Here is a 21,566-nt window from a genome sequence, read left to right as displayed (position 1 = left end):
AGTGTAAAAAAATAAATTAGAATGTTATGCACCTCCATGGTTGCGTCGGTCATTACTGTGCGTAGGTCAGTTTCTCCCTCTACTCTACAGCCAGAGTAACAGAACTCCATTTCATTTTTCTAGAATGACTTCAAAGATTTCACAATTTTGAAGATCTTGGTGTGGTCCGTTTTTGTGTGTTTTAGCAAACATGCTGATTTTAGCTCTTGACTGTAATAATTCCCACTTTTTTTTTGTCCACACAATCACTCTTTTCCCACTTTTTTTGTTCACACAATCATCGGCGCACATGTCTAATTTGAATGCAACGAAACGAAAGGCGATAAGCTGCTGATATGCTCCCGTACAGTACGATTATATAATTATTTCGTGAGCTCGTCTTGATCTTCCCGGAATGCTAATCCCCAGTTATCACCAGTTAGTTATTCGTCAAGCGCTTCATAGTCAAGTACAGACAGAAAGTCGCGAATCAAAAAACGAGATTCTATGGCACGTGCGAAGAACTGCCGAGTGAGCTTAAGTCTGTTGCTAGTAATTTGCCTACTGCATGCTGCCGAATCCTACTTTGACTTCCCTTTATTAACCAAACCAAGTGAGATTACAATTACAAAGCAACGCCAGTGTACTTAGACTTAAATTATTTACAGAGGAAATCTGGACCGAGTTAATCAGCTCTCATCGCAACCAAACAACTCGAGTATATCCAGGAGAGGAATGTGACCGTCCGTGTAGTGCCGATGAACCACCAAGAACATGCTATTTCGATTGGACTCTGGAAAACCATGCTACAATGGGATCGTAAGTGCTCAAACAATGCTTAAAAACTGACATACGTTTAACCGAAAACATCTGAGTAGATCATGTTGGGATTGCCGTCTTGGAATTCGGGAGCATTGCTTTCATCCACAGTGTGTAACAGCCAACGGAATGGAACGTGCTATAGTGGCAATTAATCGCAAAATGCCCGGACCTTCGATTTATGTTTGCCGGAACGATATGATTGTGGTTGATGTTTTCAACAATATGGAAGGACTTGCTTCTACGATTCATTGGCACGGTTTTCATCAAATAGACACGCCATGGATGGACGGCGTTCCAATGGTTACGCAATGTCCAATCCCATCGGGAACTACTTTTCGATATATGTTCAAGGCGAAAGAAGTCGGAACCCAGTGGTATCATTCACACTCAGGATATCAGAAACCGAATGGGCACATAGGAGTTGCAATCGTGAGAAATCCCAGTGACATCAACGTTAACTTGTACGACAATGATCTTTCGGAACATGTAATGATCTTATCTGACTGGACGCTGGATTCAGTAGAACGGTGGGTACCAGGATTGCAAAGTTCGCAGATGAATGTCGACTCCGTGCTAATTAATGGTCGGGGACGATACAAACACGTTGACTACGTGCCGTTAACGGTGTTCCGGGTCCAACCAAACAAGCGTTACCGCTTTCGGCTGATCAGTGCAGGCAGTCAGTATTGTCCGTTTCAGCTGCAAGTGAGTACATTTCATTCACTGCTATCAAGAACGTGATTAATTTACTGATGTTATGTAATGCAGATCGAAAAGCACAGAATGACGATTATTGCTACAGACGGAGGCGCAGTGAAGCCGCATGTTGTTGATACGCTTATTTCCGTATCAGGAGAGCGGTACGACTTTGTTCTGGTCGCTAATCAATCGGAAGGTAAAACTTTTAAGTTCAAAGGAAATAGTCACTGCTGTCAATAGATTTTTTTAGCGTATGCTCAGTAAAACGGGGTAGTATAGTGACGTAATTTTTCCTACGTAATTGTAGGTATTACCTACATACTGTTCCGTTTTGCTTCAAAAGTTTTTGAAAATGTGAGTGTTATTTGTTTCTAAAGAGGATAAAAAATTATTTTCTCTAATTGGTTTTTGAACTCTATAACTGTTGTGATCCATTGATATTCTAATTCATTTCCAAATTGATACCAGTAGTACAAATCAAAAGTAGTGATATTTAATCACTATTCAAGATAACATACTTCTTTACATAAGGAGTTGTTTGAACGAGCATGTTCAGCTCATACGCAAAAAAAAACCTTTCCCTAATCTGAATTAAAATTTCTGGTATGTAAACTACCATTAAATTCTGAATTTTTAAATGGGAATCACTTTTTTATTGGATTTTCTCCTTAAAACTAGAGTGTATTCAAAAGTTGCACAATTAATTGTTGAAAACGTTTAAATACCATCAATTATTGCAAAAGTTGATTTCGCACATAAATTATACGTAAGCATTGCGCTGGTCGATAAATGTGAAGAAAAGTTGCCCTAGAGCTTAAACTGGAAAAATTATTATAACTTTTTAACCATTCCTGTGAATTTGGTGTAAAGTTAGTAAATGTAAAGTGCGTCAAAAGGCCGCGGAACCAAAATTCACAAGAATGGTTAGCTTTAAGGCAAAACCTTTGTTTACCAGGTTTATCCAACCAATATATTAAACTCGCTTGAAGAAGGTTAGATACAAACACGGTACTATTACTAGTGCAAATTTTGTTATTATATTTATTTTTGATTTTATCGTTCACAAAAATTGAGTCATGGCTAAGACACATTCGGATACCGTATCAAACCAAATCAAAAATTGCTCTAATTTCACACAATATTGATGTGGTTTTTCACCATCCAAATTTTTCATGTAGATAGGCATAGCTATCCTTATAAAAACGTTTTCCAATCTGGGCCCAACGGATTGAGTGTGAAATAGGCCATCGACTATGCATGCTTGTAGGTGTTCTAATGTGTAAGTATATTATCATAGATGTATGTGTATGTGTATGTGTATGTATATTAAGTATGGTAACTGGAGTAAATATAAATGTATGAATGCGTGAGGTTGATATGAGGGAACTGCTCAATATTCATCTCAGCCCATATATTCATCTCATTCAACATGGAAACGCAATTGAAAACAGAAAAAAACGCATATTTTCTTCTTAAACCAATCTGCTAATCAATGGAGTGAATTCTTCTTAGTTCACTTTAGATTCCTCATAAAGTATTATCCTCAAAAACTCACTTAAAAGCACTAAATTTGATATTATAGTCGGGCATCTGCACTCGAAAACTCATTTAATTCAATCACCTACCTCAGAAAACAAAATCCGCGCAACGTTCTATACGGTTACAACGGGACTCGTTCAGCAGCCTACCAAAGTTTCTTTCATCACTAGCGGGCCACTTTTTATTTTAATCACCAAACAAAATCACTCACTACACTAAGAATACTTTAATCTTTGAAATATTTACCTCAAATTTCCAAAAACAAGCTTAAATTAGCAGAAATATATGAGATGAATTTCTGCAATTCTTGAATTTCAACTGTATGTATTTTAATCTGTTTTCCTTGCGTTGAAGAAAATCGAAAGTTGCCAAATCAGTTTTTGTTGAGCATGAGCATGAGCATGAGCATGATTGACTGCCCGCGGTTGCTACTCCGTTATTGCCAGATCAGCTGTAATTACACAGAGAACCAATGGATGATGCTTGGGACTAACATTCATCCTCAATGTGTAAAAACTGGTGATCTTAATCTTTATGTTAGGCAATACCAGCGCCGGCCGCATCCGAATGCAGGTCAAAGAAGGAGTGTGTATAGGAATATGTTGACGTGATACTCGCTTTATTGGAAGCCGAGAACACCTCTGCACTTCCACGAGAAATCACTGGGATGTTGGAGAAAAGGGTAGGGTTTGCAGCAGGTTTCGTTTTGGTAAACGATGCGCTGAGTTCGAGTACCGGGTTCACAATAACAAATATCGCGTCTACAAGTTCATAATAACCTCCGCGAAAATTATTACGCCATTCGAACTCGTTCTGTTTGATATACTACCGAAAAATAAGGGCACGCGAGGATACCGGACCTGCGACTAAATTAAGACAGTATAAAATATTCGAACATTCCCTCATCAAATCATCATACAACTACACTTCTATTGTTTCCTCGATGAGGTTATACCGAAAACTATATCGCGTTGATAAACTATCTGTAGAAAACACGAACTCATGGAAGGTATCGACGTGACATTCGGACATTCGGATATCTATTTATGAAGTCATTATGCAACTACCGAAACGTATCTCCCATTGATTTATCTCAGCTGATTACAGGATATAACAAAAGCTACTAGAGCTGAGTCCACGTTAACGCCTCGTCACTCCTATCGCTTCTTCGTGAAGTGATCCTATTTGTACCGAAAATTATAACACGGTTATAACTAATCTGTAGAAAATGCGACCTCATGGAAGGTATCGACGCGAAGTCTCTAGATATTCGGTCACCCGGAGATCTGGCTTTCTGCTTAACAGGTCGACTAACGACATTCGTCTGTTCTTAATAAGCGATTTCCTGATCTCTGCCTAATTCAAGGCAAAACCGAGGCATCATGCACGACCGCTCTATTCCTTCTCACCGATGTGGACGCGTAGGGACGCGGCGTTTCACGTCGATTCTTTGTTGTTTGTCTACACAAGAGTCGCCTATCAAATACAAAAATTGGCAAAGTTGCATGCATCCAAAGCCCCAATAATTTGAAAAATGCAGGTACACATACTTGCCAAAACGTAGTCTTAAATTCGCGAACAAAACGCCAAACTAGCCATAATTAGAAAATAATATTTAAAACGACTGTTCAAAAGCTAGAAAAATCGAAAAATAGTTAGCATCGATTCTGGTTAGCAGCAAAACTTACATTTCAAACTCTCATAAACCACGTGCATGTTTACTGGAACTACTTTAGCTATTTTGTTTAGTCACTGTTAGCAAATTATGACCCAATGAGGGCTCTATCACTAATTCTATTTTGTGTAGAACAATATGCGTGAAGCCGGGTATTCAAACTCTACTTCTAACCGTGATTTAGTTTCGACTAAATGAATTTTATCCAAAATTGATTACTTCTAAATATTAAATGCACGCGAACACGAATATAAAAACATATAAAAATAACAATTAAAAATTGTCCATGTATAGCAATATTTTTCAAAAGTTAGTAAAATCATTAAATTTAATATACAATTTTCATTACCATAGCATGGTATATGCTATTTAGTATCGTATAAATATAAGGTATAAATATCGTATAAAGTCTCCTGACAAGCAAATACTACCAGCCCAATATATACTATTCGGCTATTTCCTCTTTAACCAAAGTTATCTCTGCCCATTTGGACTGTCAATACAATCATGAAACAATAATGTGGGCATAATCATTACGCGAAATTATTGTTTAACACCCGAAAACAACAGGGTGTAGTTCGTAAACACGAACAACAAAAAAGCAATTCTATCAAATGCCGTACGAAAAAAAAAATGACGGAGGTGATGAGTGTAGTTTCGTTTTGCTGTTTGTTTTCAAACCTACAAGTGCAGTTATGAACGGCGCAGCACCGTCGCGAAAAAGAGTTCGGTAGAATATTCGCTACTGCTTCCACTTGATGGCGCACACATCAACACATTCAGACTCTTAACATTATGACACAAAGCCTATGAGTTCTTCAAAAGTTTGACACAAAAACAAATACTTATCTGAATCATTCGAATGAATCCGGCGAAACAGACGCCGACCAGCACCAAGCGATACATCGCAGTGCAACGCTCAATGTCTTGCCATTCCTTTCGCTCACATCACTATCACTAGGCAGGCCTTTGTTCTCCTATATCATACGGCTAGCTTGCGCGACGCAGAGCTTACACTCACACTTATACAATTTTGCGGGTTTGTAATTTTAAAACCGCGATAATTTTTCACTTGTATTCACTTAATCACTAAATCTTCACTTTTCTCTCGTTAATATAGCATCACACGACACATCTTCACACTTTACAACAATTTTGTCCGTGGAAATCACACAAAAATGAATAACTTGAACGGAGAGGTTTCAAAGCACATTTCACTAGCTAGCTGTGCTGCCAGTTTTCTTCTTGCCAAATCAGTTTTTGTTGATACGAAAAAATCATACTGAAAATGTTGAATTATTCCGACATAATTGACATAAATCTACAGCACTGTACTGGTTACCTAGGTTACCAATTTTGCACGTAAACAACTACAGCGGATATCTAGGTAACCTACTACGACGGGCTGCGGCTACGTTCATTCATGATAATGTGATTCATTCATGATCAACAGTGTGATGAATATGGGGGCGTCGTGAGATGAATAATTGAGCAGTGATTCAAGTTTTGATATGGATATGGAAGCGTTGTGAAAAATGGCTTGTTTTACAAAATTCAGGATAAATATAGCTAATTTTACTTAATATGCAATGCTGAACGATTCCATAAGAGCACGTAAGCTAGGGAACCTGTATATTAGAGAATCGCCAAGGCACTTACCGTTAAAGCAACTGTCAACATCAAAACGGGTAACGGCAATGCAAAATTATACAGCTCGCCCGTTTTGATGTTGACAGTTGCCTTAACGGTGAGTGTCTCGGCGTCTCTCTGGTGTATAGGCTGACTAACGTAAGCTTATTTAGTTTATTTGTTCAATGATTTCGTGAAAATTAGGTATTTAATCCGTGCATTCTTCGGGAATATCGGTTTAATCCGAGGTGAGGAGTTCAAGAATAAACCCATATAAAAGTGCCGAATCATTCTGTGCCGAACACGCATCAGTACTGGACGTGTTTGGTGATCGGTCCGATAGAGTATAAAACAAAAGACGTGTGAACAAGTGTTGGCATTGTTTGCCTGGTCGAGTGAAATAAATCCGGGTTCAAGGTCGTTCCTTTGTGCAACTGTTTCGCATCGTGACTGCCAGCTGGTGCGTAAGCCGATTTGGCTGCTGGCTGGATTGTGCTACAGCAGTGGACGAGACACAAACGAGGAAAAAGAAGAAGCCATCAGTGTCAGCGAGTCGTATCGCTGTGTGGAGTGATCTCACACCTGGCTCGCTGCTGGTGGCTGTTTGGTGCTGCTGTATTGGTGCTGCTGGCTGTAACGGCTGCTACTTCGAACGATCGGACAACCAACCTTACTGGAAGGGAGAAATAAAAAGGTACGTGTTCTTGTCAGCGCTAGTGCGCTAAACATAGCGCGATGGATGTAGATCCCTCGCCTCCCGCGCCACCATCCCCGAACCCCTCTGACCCTGACCCTTCTGTTACCCCCTCCCCTGTTCATTCTTCAGTCCCCCCTCGCCCCAGGCTTTACCCAGACGGAGCCCAGGGCAGCTATACTGTTTATTTTCGGCCAAAGGCAAGACCGAAATCGAAAAAGTTGAACCTCTTGCAGATTTCTAAAGACCTGATTTCTAAAGACCTAAAGTACAAGGGCGTGACCGAAATTTCCAAGGTCCGGCCTAACAAGCTCCGTGTCGTGGTCGGTAACCTGAAAGAGGCCAACGATATAGCTTGCTCTGAGCTCTTCACACGCGAGTATCGCGTTTACATACCCGCACGAGACGTGGAGATCGACGGTGTCATAACCGATTCGAGTCTGTCCGTCGAGTGTATACTGCAAAGTGCCAAAGGGTGCTTTAAGAACAAAACGTGTCCCGAAGTAAAGGTGCTCGACTGCAAGCAATTGCGGTCAGCATCGATCATCGGTGGCAAAACAGTATACACTCCGTCAGACTCGTTTCGAGTTACGTTCGCCGGGTCTGCACTACCAAGCCACGTCTCGATCCACCGGGTTCGTCTCCCTGTGAGGCTCTACGTGCCCCGCGTCATGAACTGCCTGAATTGCAAGCAGTTAGGCCATACAGCCGCCTACTGCTGCAATAAGGCACGTTGTGGCAAGTGTGGGGAGTCTCATGCGGAAGATTCTTGCAGTGTTAACGCTGAAAAGTGTATTCACTGCGGAGAAAATCTGCATGAGCTCTCGACATGTGCGGTGTACATGCAGCGCAGGGATAAAATAAAACGGTCTCTCAAAGAGCGTTCAAAGCGTTCCTACGCTGACATGCTGAAGAAGACCGTTACCACTTCTCCCGTTACTTCGAACCCCTTCGATCTGTTGCCCTCTGAGGAAACCGATTCTGACGATTCACCAGCGGGAGCATCTTACGCCAATCCTGGGGAGTCTAGAAAGAGGAAAAGTGTTTCCTCTCCTAAACTTCCCAGAAAAGGTCCTAAGATTTCTCAAAGTGAAATGAAGGTTACAAACAAACCAAACAGTGCTGCGGAAAAACCGAAGCAAACTCCTCCTGGGCTGGCAAATTTAAAGTCCCAGAAGGAGTTCCCAGCACTGCCAGGAACATCTAAAACCCCAGTTGCTCCTTTTACACTCCCAGTTGATGAAACAAACTCTGGATTAGTGAAATTTTCTGACATTGTGGACTGGATTTTTGAAACTTTCAATGTACCCGATCCAATTAAAATTTTTCTTACAGCATTCCTCCCAACAGTTAGATCATTTTTGAAGCAGTTGACTGCCCAATGGCCTCTCCTTGCAGCGATTGTATCCTTCGATGCCTAATTCAACTGCGTATATGAAGGATTCTATCTCTGTCTTACAGTGGAATTGTAGAAGTATTTTACCAAAAATTGATTCGTTTAAAGTTTTGATAAATAAAAACAAATGCGATGCATTTTCCCTTTGTGAAACTTGGCTTACTTCAAATATTGATCTCAACTTCCATGATTTTAATATTATTCGCCTTGATCGAGACACCCCATATGGAGGAGTACTTTTAGGGATTAAAAAGTGCTATTCTTTCTATCGTATTAACCTCCCCTCGATTCCAGGCATCGAAGTTGTCGCATGTCAAATGACAATACAAGGTAAAGAGCTTTGTATTGCCTCAATATATATTCCCCCCAGAGCACAGGTTGGGCAACGGCTGCTCTTTGATTTAATAGAACTTCTTCCCTCGCCACGTTTGATTTTGGGAGACTTCAACTCTCATGGCGTGGCTTGGGGTTCCCCATACAATGATAACCGCTCCTCTTTAATCTATAACCTTTGCGATGACTTCGACATGACTATTTTAAACAACGGTGAAATGACACGTATCCCGAAACCTCCAGCGCGCCCAAGCGCTTTGGATCTATCCTTATGTTCGACGTCGCTACGGTTGGATTGCACATGGAAGGTAATCCTCGATCCTCACGGTAGCGACCATCTGCCTATTCTTATTTCAATTACTAACGGGTCAACTCGCATGCGACCAATTGACATTCCGTATGACCTCACACGAAATGTCGATTGGAAGTTATACGAGGAAATGATTTCAAAAGCGGTCGAGTCGATTCAACATCATTCACCACTTGAAGAATACAACCTCCTCGCGGGCTTGATTCTCGACGCCGCGTTGCAAGCCCAAACGAAGAAATATCCCGGCGTAACGATCAAAGAACGGCCTCCCACTCCGTGGTGGGACCAAGAGTGCTCCGATGTCTACACGCAAAGATCCGACGCGTTTAAGGCCTACCAGACGGGAGGTATACCTGGCGACTATTTACGGTATTCGGAGCTTGATACCAAGCTTAAAAGCTTGGCTAAAGCAAAGAAACGTGGATATTGGCGTCGGTTCGTGAACGAGACGTCGAGGGAGACATCGATGAGCACTCTTTGGAACACAGCCCGAAGAATGCGGAATCGCGTAACGGTCAACGAAAGCGAGGAGTCTTCAAGTAGGTGGATATTTGATTTTGCCAGGAAAGTATGTCCGGACTCTGTTCCTGAGCAAAATATTGTTCGCGATGCGTCTCCGGGCCACGACGCGATAGAATCACCTTTTACGATGGCAGAACTTTCAGTTGCCCTCCTGTCCTGTAACAATAACGCGCCTGGATTAGATAGAATCAAATTCAACTTGTTGAAGAATCTACCCGGCAATGCCAAGAGGCGCTTGTTGAACTTGTTCAATAAGTTCCTGGAGCAAAACATTGTACCGCAGGATTGGAGGCAAGTGAAGGTGATCGCCATCCAAAAACCAGGGAAACCAGCTTCTAATCACAACTCTTATAGGCCGATTGCAATGCTATCCTGTATCCGGAAATTGATGGAAAAAATGATACTCCGTCGTTTAGACCACTGGGTCGAATCAAATGGTCTACTATCAGAAACTCAATTTGGCTTCCGCCGTGCCAAAGGGACGAATGATTGTCTTGCGTTGCTTTCAACAGATATTCAGCTGGCGTATGCTCGTAAAGAACAAATGGCGTCTGCGTTCTTGGACATTAAGGGGGCTTTTGATTCCGTTTCTATTGACATTCTTTCGGGTAAACTTCACCGACAAGGATTTTCTCCAATTTTGAACAATTTTTTGCACAACTTGTTGTCCGAAAAGCACATGCATTTTACGCATGGCGATTTGGCAACTTTTCGCATTAGCTACATGGGTCTTCCCCAGGGCTCATGTTTAAGCCCCCTTCTTTACAACTTTTATGTAAATGACATCGACGAATGTCTGGCAAATTCATGCACGATAAGACAACTTGCAGACGACAGTGTAATCTCTGTTACAGGAGCCAAAGCTGCCGATTTGCAAGGACCATTGCAAGATACCTTGGACAATTTGTCTGCTTGGGCTTTACAGCTAGGTATCGAATTCTCTCCGGAGAAGACTGAGATAGTAGTTTTTTCTAGGAAGCATGAACCTGCTCAGCTTCAAACACAATTAATGGGTAAAACGATTTCTCAGGTTTTGGTACACAAATATCTTGGTGTCTGGTTCGACTCTAAAGGCACCTGGGGTTGTCACGTGAGGTATCTGATGAAAAAATGTCAACAAAGAGTGAATTTTCTTCGTACAATAACCGGACAATGGTGGGGAGCCCATCCAGGAGACCTTATAAGGCTTTACCAAACAACGATATTGTCTGTTATTGAATACGGGTGTTTCTGCTTCCGCTCCGCAGCAAACACACATTTGATCAAACTGGAGCGAATACAATATCGTTGTTTGCGTATCGCCTTAGGTTGCATGCAGTCGACCCATACGATGAGTTTGGAGGTTTTAGCTGGAGTACTACCATTGAAAAACCGCTTCTGGAGCCTGTCTTCTCGTATTCTAATCAAATGTGAGGTCTTGAACCGTCCCGTGATTGAAAATTTTGAAAGGTTAATCGAACTTAATTCTCAAACCCGTTTTATGACATTGTATTTCAATCACATGTCCCAAAATATTAACCCTTCTTCGAATATTCCAAATCGTGTCGACTTATCAAATACTTCTGATTCTACTGTGTTTTTCGATACATCCATGATAGAAGAAACTCGTGGAATCCCGGATCATTTACGCGTGCAGCAGATCCCTAAAATTTTTTCCAATAAATATCGAAACATCAACTGCGACAATATGTACTACACTGACGGATCACTTCTTGATGGGTCCACTGGCTTCGGTATCTTCAATAACAATTTAACCGTCTCCCATAAGCTCGATAATCCTGCTTCTGTTTACGTCGCAGAATTAGCTGCAATTCAGTACACCCTAGGGATTATCGAAAAAATGCCCACGGACCATTATTTCATCTTTACGGACAGTCTCAGTTCCATTGAGGCTCTCCGATCGATGAAAGATGTTAAGCACTCTCCGTATTTCCTGGGGAAAATACGGGAACATCTGAGTGCTTTATCCGAAAAATCTACTCAGATTACCTTAGCGTGGGTCCCTTCTCACTGCTCGATACCGGGTAATGAGAAAGCGGACTCTTTGGCTAAGGTGGGCGCAACAAACGGTGATATTTATGAAAGACCAATTGCCTTTAATGAATTTTTCGCACTTGTACGTCAGAATACGATCATCAGTTGGCAAAATGCTTGGACCAGAGGGGAATTGGGAAGGTGGTTACATTCCATAATCCCCAAAGTATCGACGAACCCGTGGTTCAAGGGGTTGGATGTAGGTCGGGATTTCATTTGCGTGATGTCCCGGCTTATGTCCAATCACTATAGATTTGACGCGCTCCTCCGTCGTGTTGGGCTCGGGGAAAGTGGTATCTGTGCCTGTGGTGAAGGTTATCACGACATAGAGCATGTGGTTTGGTCATGCCCTGTACACCGTGACGCCAGGTCTAAATTAATAGCTTCCCTGCAGGCCGAGGGTAGACAGCCGGCTGTTCCTGTTCGTGATGTCTTGGCGAGCCGTGACCTATCCTACATGTCCCTTATATACGTTTTCCTGAAATCCATCCACGCCCCAGTCTAGTCCCGTTCCCCTCCGTCTACACCCAACAAAACGACAAGAACACGTTTGAACCTTAAGCACAAAACCAGCAACCAGACCCCGCACAACAGAACCAGGACCCAAGGACTACGAGCCTCTGTCCCAACTCACGACATCGTGGCTCAGCAGAACGAATCCATACATGCCATTCGACGATTATCAGACGACCATTGAACAACAAAACACTGATTGGAAATCCCATGCTAGTTTTAAGTTAGACTTAATTTCAGCTCGTAGTCGGCAGCGAGGATAAAAAATTTGCTTTAGTTTTTAAGTCATCAGATATAATTGGCGCCGTTAAACATTAAATTGTATTTGTGCCGTGTCAAATAAATGTTATGTGAAGAAAAAAAAAGTGCCGAATGGCCTGATTCTTCTAAAATTCAAACCTATGACTATCAAAGCGCGCTCTGTAACCTTGCAGCTACTTAACACTACCTCGCGTCATCCTGATTCAAAATACCGAAAGTTTTGGTTTTTGCCTATTTTTTGGACAACATTATGAGCGTAAAAAACACAGGTTAAAATTCACCACAATGCACTGACTTGGTTATACCAACACACAAGTAACATGACCCGGAATGGCGCGGATAGTTATTAAATCGATTATTTTGAACCTTAGGCATTTTAGAATGTTCTTCCGGAGTTATGCAGAATCAAAATAACAATGCGTTTTATAACGGTTTTGACAGTTGTCGTCAGGCTTGAAAACGGTTAACACGCTCATTTGATTTTGCTTTCTTAGCATGCGTCACAGTAGGATTTCGCTCGTAAATGTAGAACAACCATCGCACATTGGGAAGAAATGAACCCAAATTCCCACTAATTAGAAGCAGCTGGGCTGGCAACCTGGAATATAGCATTTCTTATGTAAAATTGGTCAATAAATTTCATCACGTGCACGAGACTCTAAAGTGTCTGTATTTCCAAAAGTGCGAAAATAAAGAGCGAAAAGGGCAAAATGAACCGTTTCTCGCACCCTGCACAAAATGAAACCATCACCAATCGATTTTCTGACCAATTTTACATAAAAATTTCTATATTTCAGGTTGTTATACCAGCGGCGATTTATTAGTGGAAATGTGGGTTCCGGTTCTTTCACTAATTAATAGCCGCTGGACTGGTAACCTGAAATATAGCACTTCTTATGTACAATTGGTCAACAAATCGATTGGCGATGGTTTCATCTCATGCAGGGCACGGGAAATTATCTATTTTTATTGATCAATTTAACATAAAAAATGCTATATTTCAGGTTGCGAGCCCAGCGACTTCTAATTAGTGGGAATTTGGGTTCATTTTTCCCAGTGTGCGTCGCTTCTCACATGAAGAACATGGTCAATTGACACTCGCGTATCAATGTCATTCGTTCTGCGATGTTATTTTGACCTATTTCTGTCTACTTCGTTCTATCTAAGTTGATAAATATTATTACAAGATCAATGATATGAGTAACTTCCAAAATCTCCGCACACAACGTGCGTAGTTATCATTTTTAGAAAAAAATGTCAAAACACGTTTTAGGAAAAAAAAACTCGTTTGACATGTTTGTTCAAGAATATATTTAGACAGCGAGCCTTGCCACCGTCAGGAAAAAAAAAGACGATTATCGCAATGAAAAGTGGTTCTACCGTGATCATTTACAAGCCTAATTGTCGCACAAATATATATAGATCGGTGACGTTTCACTAGGGTTTGCAATATTCCCGGGAGTTGATTTCCAGGGAAACGGGAATGAAAAATCTCATTTTCCGGGAATTCCCGGGATCCGGGAATGGAAAAAAATCTTAGCAAAATGAGATTTCAAATAAAGTTTATATATAAAAGGTAACAAAATATTTCATCATCAATTCGCATGAAAAACAAATTAAAAAAAGGAACATAACAGAACATATTAAAGTTTATATAAGAAATCGCGATCGATTTTTGAAGCAAATATTTGCAGAAAAAGAGGTTTCAGGGTTTTCATGTCGTCGAACAATCGCTTCAGATCCGCCGATAATTTTCCGTTAAGCCAAAATTATGTAATTTTCCTCTGTAAAACTTTACTGAAGTCCGCTGAATCACCGCTGGTGTTTGGTTTTTAGAATTCTTCCAAATCAACGATTCCAGGTCCTGCTACATTTCATTAGAAACTGGAGTCCGATACTTTCAGTTTGTTCAAAAGAAAGCTGAGTGTTAGGCATATATTTGCTATATTTGATACGGACTATTTTTGGCAACACATTTCTTAGGGCTTTCGTATATGCAGTACACTATAGCAAATATTTGCTCAAAATACTGTTTGTTTAAACGGTAGTAACGGTACCCTCGTCATTAATTTTTTTTATCAAATATATTTGCTTTACCAATACACAATGCGAATTATTTATAATAAATGAACTGCGTAACAAATCTAGTTTTCATTGGCAGAACAATATTTTAAACCCTTTTGGAGTTGGTATCATCAATGATTAAACCCTATTTAGAGTATTAAGCAAAGTGAAAATCTCATACAAAATGTTCATTTTTTCACGCCCGTGAAAAATACAACCTGCGAAAATTTCACTTCGCTTGGAACTATAAACAAATTCGATTCAGCGAAATCTAAGGTTGTGGATCTCATCTTTTTCACTTGGGTTTACTTTTTTCACGCATGCAAACGCTAGTGAAAAAAGCAGCAGCAGGCGAAAACTTGATTTTCGCTGCACTTAAACTGTAAACTGACGGCTGGTGAAATACCTGCGTGTTTCACAAATGGGTTTTCACGTCAGTTTTCGCTAGCGAAAATTTACGCTTTTTCACTTGTCAAATTCTTCACTTCGCTTGGAACTGTAAACTATGCTTTAAAAAGAAGGATTCCGTATGAAAATTTTGATTGATTAAGCATAGTTTACAGTTCCAAGCGAAGTGAAACATTTGACAAGTGAAAAAGTGTAAATTTTCGCTTGCGAAATCTGTCGTGAAAACCCGTTTGTGGAACACGTGGGTATTTCACCAGCTTTTGCAGTTTACAGTTTAAGTGAAGTGAAATTCACGAGTTTACACTCCGAGCGAAATGAAAATTGGCTGCAACTGACAGAATATAAACGCACGCAAGTTTTCGCTTGCTGCTCCTTTTTTCACTACCGTTGGCATGCGTGAAAAAAGAAACATCAGTGAAAAAGATAAAATCCACAACCTTTGATTTCGCTGGATCGAATTTGTTTACAGTTCCAAGCGAAGTGAAATTTTTGCTGGTTGCATTTTTCACGAGCGTGAAAAAATTAACATTTTGTATGAGATTTTCCCTTCGCTTGGAACTCTAAATAGGGCTATAACTGGAACGTTATTCCATTCGGCAGTCTTCTATGAATGAACGAAACTAACCGGAAGGAACTAAAGAATAGACTTGAAAGAAGTCAGTTTTAGAGCATTTGAATGCTTACCTAAAAAATTTTCTGTGAAATCGCAGCCACGACCTAAGCAGCACTAACTATGAAATTTATTAAATTATTTATTGCTCTTCGCATTGATTTCCGGTTTTTAATTCCTTTGTCAATCATCAGGTCTAAACTTTCTCATCCATAAACAAAGAAAAAATTCAAGCAATTCGCTCAGTAGTGAACTAACTAGCAAAGGATGACATTTGACGAAACAAATATTTTCCTAGTTTTTCGTTTACTGAGTAAGGCAGCAAACAGTTTTGACAAGTAATTGAAGCAAATAATTTGATATTACACGGCAAGTAAATATTGACCGTCATTTCAAGCAGATATTTGCATCATGTAATGCTTATTTTAGTGCTGCTATATATTTTGACGACGTCAGTTTCAAGTTTTGATAGTGTATTTAGTTTTATTGCACTATTGTAAAGTAAATCTTGCGATTTTTTTCTCGGTAATCGGGAATCCCGGGATCCGGGATACTAGAAATTCTAGTAGAGTCTAACGGAAACCGATAATTATTTCTTTTGATTTCTTAAATCACTCTGCTAAAGAGCGTCGTTATAGATTTTCCAAATATTTCTGTTCCCGGGATCCGGGAATCCAAGCAAAAGATATTTCCCGGGATTGCAAACCCTACGTAGCCGTGTAAAGTTGTTTTTGTTTTCTTCAAACTGTAAATCATCGCATATCGTTGTTTCAACTTTTTACCATTTTTTTTGCTTTTTTTAAGTGTATTCAGAAACGAATTTGAACCATTCAATAGATGTTCAACTGAATATTTGTCCCACTACTCAAAACGTAGCATTGCAAACAAAACAGCGATATGTTTATGTTTTCCTCAACGCGTGGTATTAATACATTCGTACGTAAATAGCTTTTATATCTCTCAGCTGGTCTCGAGGTACGTTGCTGGCCTAACAAGCTAGTCGTCGTATGTTCAAGCCCCGGCTCGGGAGAGACTGTTAGTGTCAGTAGGATCGTAGCGCTAGCCCCGCGATTGTCCTGTACACTTAACAGTCGGCTGAGAAGTCTGTGTATAGTAAAACAGAAGGTCGAAATCCGATACGAAATGTAGCACCAAGGCAAAAAAACGTAAATAGCTCTATTGCGCAGTGCAACCAGATTGACAATTGTATTTATCCATGATAACTTTAATTAATATTGAATTGATGGTCCCCGTGGCTCTGTGGTTAGCGATGTCGGCCGGCTAGCTCTCCCACACGGTTGTGATATCGGGTTCGATTCCCGATCGAGTCGAGGATCTTTTCGAGCTGGAAATTTTCTCGACTCAGCACTGGGGCACGGTGTATCGTTGTACTTATCCTACACATACAAAATGTGCCAAAAACAATATCGATACCGAATTCTCTCAACTAATCCAGTTGATCGAGACTGCTTTTAGCCTTAAGGCTAAGCGTGCGATATTGTTGATGATAAAAACTAATATTCAGCCTTTAACAATTGGCTTTAAATTTGAAAAATCTAAACTGAGTGTCTTAGCAGAGTGATTCAAGAAATCAGAAGAAAGAATTATCAGTTCCCGTTAGACTCTACTAGAAATTTGGGAAAAAAAATATTGAAATTCAGTCCGCGCAAATACGTATTTCGACTGTGACATACAGTCATCCTCAGTGCTTATGTGGACTGGTATTTGCTTTAATACTAAAATTTTTTCGCACAATTTTAACATTTTCTTGATATAAAATCTATCAAAACTAGAAAATGTTGTAAGACATGAGCAACTACATAAAAATGACCAAATTTTATTATTTCCTTAATGCTCATGTTTGATATAGGCTAAAGATGCCATTTTGTGCTATCATTGTTTTTTTTCATTCACGACCTTTTTGTGAAAATAATTCATCCAAAAAGGGTATTGACGATTATAAATATTTAGTTTTTTTATCCGTGTGACATCTTCGGTGTAGATCAGTGATTCCCAACCTTTTTGGCAGCCCTTTAAAAGAATTTCTGATACAAGTTTTTGAGATACGGGGCTGTGTTTTTCAGTCTTGTATCGTCCCGCACATCTAATTTGTTCCATTGGTAGATCTGAATATTCAGAGGAAATAATTATCCGCTATCAAAAAGGTATCTAAAAACAATTAATCACCTATCAAATTTAGCAGCGGTGGGAAACCACTGTTGTAGAGAATATTTTTTTCAAATTTTTATATTTTTTTAAAGGACAAAATTATTACCAATCAAACAAACCGTTTAATCAAACCGTTTAGGCTCAGAAAATATTTTTTAAAGGGCCAGACTCATCGGCTTGATTGAAAGGTTTATAAACCTAGACTTTTTTATCAGTTTTGTGGGGATCCATTGTATCAACCTTTTTCAAAAATGTAGTCAATCTTAAGGCTCAAAATAGTGGATTCCTTTTTTAATTATGAGAGAGTGATAGAGGAAGAGAGAGAGAGAAAGAGTCAAAAAAAATTATGCTAGCCGTTATTGAATTGATAACAGAATGCTTTGAAATTATTATATTACATTGCTCAATTGTTATATATGTAGGAAATTACTGGGTTCGTGTTCGTGGCATCGGATTTTGCAACAAGATGCGAGTTGAAGGATTCGCCGTACTCTCGTACGCAGATCCGAGCATTCCAACGAAAGACCTCATGTATCCCGTTGACGATCCGCCGAACTTTGATGATGTCTTTCCACTTGGCATCACGTTGAATCATCACACGGCTCGCTGCTACACTCCACACGACAACGACTCCTGTGCTGCCGATTTAGAGGCCCACGAAGAATATCGAGACAAGGAGCTAATCGAATCAGAGCCCGATAAACGATTGTACGTGGGATTCGATGTCATTGAGTCCAACAATAGCTTACTTTTCTCCCAACAGGGATATGTTCACTACGCTAGTAAGTATTTTCATTCCGTGATTTGAGAAATTTAATTAATGACTTACTGGACTGCAGCCGTTCGAAACGCTTTCAACGCCATAGGAGTAACGAACAATATCAGCTTCGTCTGGCCTAGTTTCCCGTTGCTTATCCAACCGGAACTGATTACCGACGAGAATCGGCTGTTCTGCAACGACACACACCTGCCGGAAAAATGTAACGATTATGCCATTTGCTTTTGTACTCACAAATTGAAAGTTGACCTGGACGACATCGTCGAGGTGGTTTTGTTTGATACTGCACTTTGTAAGTCTCCGATTAGTTTTACCCCCAAGTAGAAGGTTAATCTTACTTCAACTCACAGGCACCCAGGATTTCTACCATCCGTATCACATTCATGGTCATCGATTCATTGTCACCGACATGGGCCGTCTACCGGAGGAGGCGATGGACCGACGACTGCAATACTTGCAGGAGAACACATTCACGCGTAAACCAAACAGCCACAATCCACCATACAAGGACACGGTATCGATCCCGAACAAAGGTTTCGTCCGAACACGGTTCAGAGCAAATAATACTGGTACGTAAAATTGTTTAAATGTACACTTCAGCATAATTCTATTCAGTATACCAGTTTGCTGTAATTGGAAAGGGATTTCTCAAAACAAGATGTATGTTCAAGCAGGTTTGCATGATGTTTCAATGCGATACATGCTACATGAATTGAACAACAGGCGGAAAGCTACTTTACACACGTTATAACGAAATCTTCCATAAAATCTGCGTTGATACACAATTAAAAACTTTAACGTTCTTCACACATTATTCACAACCAAATTGTGTAGACAAACAAATTATTCAACGCGTTAGATTGGGAGGGTGGTAAATTTCAAATTCACCCACGCATCGCCCCGCTGTGAATGTTCCGTTTAACGAAAATTAAATTAAACTTCTCGCTGATGCCCAGGTTTCTGGCTGATACATTGTCACTTCGAATGGCACCTGGGCACCGGTATGGGTCTTGTTTTGCAGGTCGGTGAGGTAAACCAGATGCGGAAAGCGCCACCAGACTTTCCACGCTGCGGTAATTTCAAAACGAAGCTGAGCGGACTGGATTAATGATGACAGCGGCGTAGCTGCATGCCAATGAAGTCATCCGGAAGACATTGCAACATCGGTGACAACCCCATGCGACACGCTGGGTGCTCCTGTAATTCTACCACGTAGCAATGAGAAGGCATATAATTAAATGCAGATTATTGATGTAGTGCCAGTAAGTCTGATAGCTGTAAACAAAAATGTTGTGAATGACCAAAATATGTTTCAATGAATCTGTTTCATAATTCAACTGTATATACACATATAGAATAAACGATACGAATCAGTAAAATACGAACGTGATAACCATACAGAAGAATGTTTTTTTAATAACAAAATCACACCAGATGCAAGTAATGTGCACCCGAATATTATTTTCCGGCAAAGCAATCATTTTTGTACACACCTTCAGGATAAAAACAGCTTGAGGATATGTTTCTGATAAAATTTATTCTCATATTCTTAACTTATGACACCCTAAAGGCCTCTCTGCTTCATGTAGTAATTTGAATATCAACTTTCTTACCACAAGCGAACGAACAAATTAAACCCTCAGCCATTAAATCTAGAGCTGCGTGTAATTTACCCCTCGGCACGTACGCTTTCTAATTGACAAGACAAATCTAATTTGCTCGATTTTGTCTCCCTCATTTTTATGAGACTAGAATCGCTCCAGAGCTGAGCTCGGCTCCCTTCTTTACATCAGACGAGAATCGCTCTGCACTTGCACGCAACCGCTTTTTACGCCCCTTCGGTTTATGAGTTTATAAAATGTAGACCAGGATTCATGCCTGGATAACCGTTAACATCGGATTGCAGTTTTGCAAATATGTTATACTTATTTTAATTAGCACATTAATTTTTAACAATTTCAACAAAAACGAGGGTGTGTTATTTACACTTACCAAAGACTGGGTTAATCAATGATGATACTAATTTGCGTTTGCTGATTCTTTCTGTTGGGAAAGAAGTACAAGATAAGGTTCAAGGTTCTGAAATTAGAACAAACATGAATCGCCGATACTCAAAACATTTGCTATAGCCGTCATTGTTGAAGGTGGCGGTATATTATAGTGAATACATTTCCTCGCCTTTGAAAAGTGCGAAACAGGATCGGCTAATTTAATTTCGTGAAAATTGTAGAGCGGTGTAAGTGCAGAAGCAACCACCCCCCGAACAATGAAACGAGATGTAAGGAAATTTTATCAGCATAATTTAAAGACACAAACATCCGAAAACCGAGTTCAGCATCAAACTCGAACATCAACACCCTCCTCAGCAAGCACCATCATTATTATCATCGCCATCATCGACATTGCGCCTGTTGCCGCTTCGCTTCGGTTTGGACGGTTCTTCTGGGACTTTCATTCTACTCGTCTCATGCTTCACTTGCGTCTTTATTTCACCAAAGAACATTCTCCTTTGAACCAGAAAGCTACATACACACACGTAAAACAACATCATACTTGTTAATTGCGGTTTCATGACCATCATCTAACTTCTTGATTCGCCCTTGTCAAAAAATTTCTTCTCTAGTTGGTGTACAGCGCTACAGCAAACCAACATTGGAAAAACCATTCGTTGAGTTAAATTAATGGAAAATTTGTGAACTCGGAAGGAAAACAACACATAAGCTAACTAAAATGTAATATACATTCTGATCTAGACAACAATCTTATGCTTATTATTAATACAATACCAAGACCGAGAAGCGACTAGTAATACTGCATTTCAATGCGAAATAGGTAACTGACAAAACATGAGTATTTTCAACTTGACATGAACTGTCCATAGTTGTTTAGACCATTTTGACTCAAGAATATTTTTAAGCGCATCAGCTTTTGGTAAGTGAAATCATTGGAAAGTTGAATCGCAAAAATGTATATCTCTTCTAAAATGTTATCTTCATACGAGTTGTAACATGTTGATTTCTTGACTGTTTTTTTAATCAGTGAATAAAAATTTGAAAGTAAATTTGCCAGAAAAAGTATTGTTGTTTTTTTTTAATAATTATATAACCATGAAAAATTTATGTAATTTAGAA

The 21,566-nt window shown here is 39.9% G+C and overlaps 1 protein-coding gene across 1 annotated transcript; it reads left to right on the top strand.

Moving 5' to 3' along the window:
- Positions 1 to 406: 406 nt before the first annotated feature.
- LOC129731310 (uncharacterized) lies at positions 407 to 19,841 on the top strand. Its single transcript, XM_055691189.1, has 8 exons — positions 407 to 592; positions 648 to 798; positions 858 to 1,506; positions 1,570 to 1,696; positions 18,080 to 18,439; positions 18,497 to 18,727; positions 18,786 to 19,004; positions 19,392 to 19,841. The coding sequence occupies exons 1-8, from the start codon at positions 487 to 489 to the stop codon at positions 19,541 to 19,543; spliced, it is 1,995 nt and encodes a 664-aa protein (XP_055547164.1). The 5' UTR covers positions 407 to 486; the 3' UTR covers positions 19,544 to 19,841.
- Positions 19,842 to 21,566: the final 1,725 nt, after the last annotated feature.

Source organism: Wyeomyia smithii, chromosome 3 (assembly GCF_029784165.1).
Source record: "Wyeomyia smithii strain HCP4-BCI-WySm-NY-G18 chromosome 3, ASM2978416v1, whole genome shotgun sequence".
Lineage (NCBI taxonomy): Eukaryota > Metazoa > Arthropoda > Insecta > Diptera > Culicidae > Wyeomyia > Wyeomyia smithii.
This window is presented reverse-complemented; position numbering and strand designations above follow the sequence as displayed.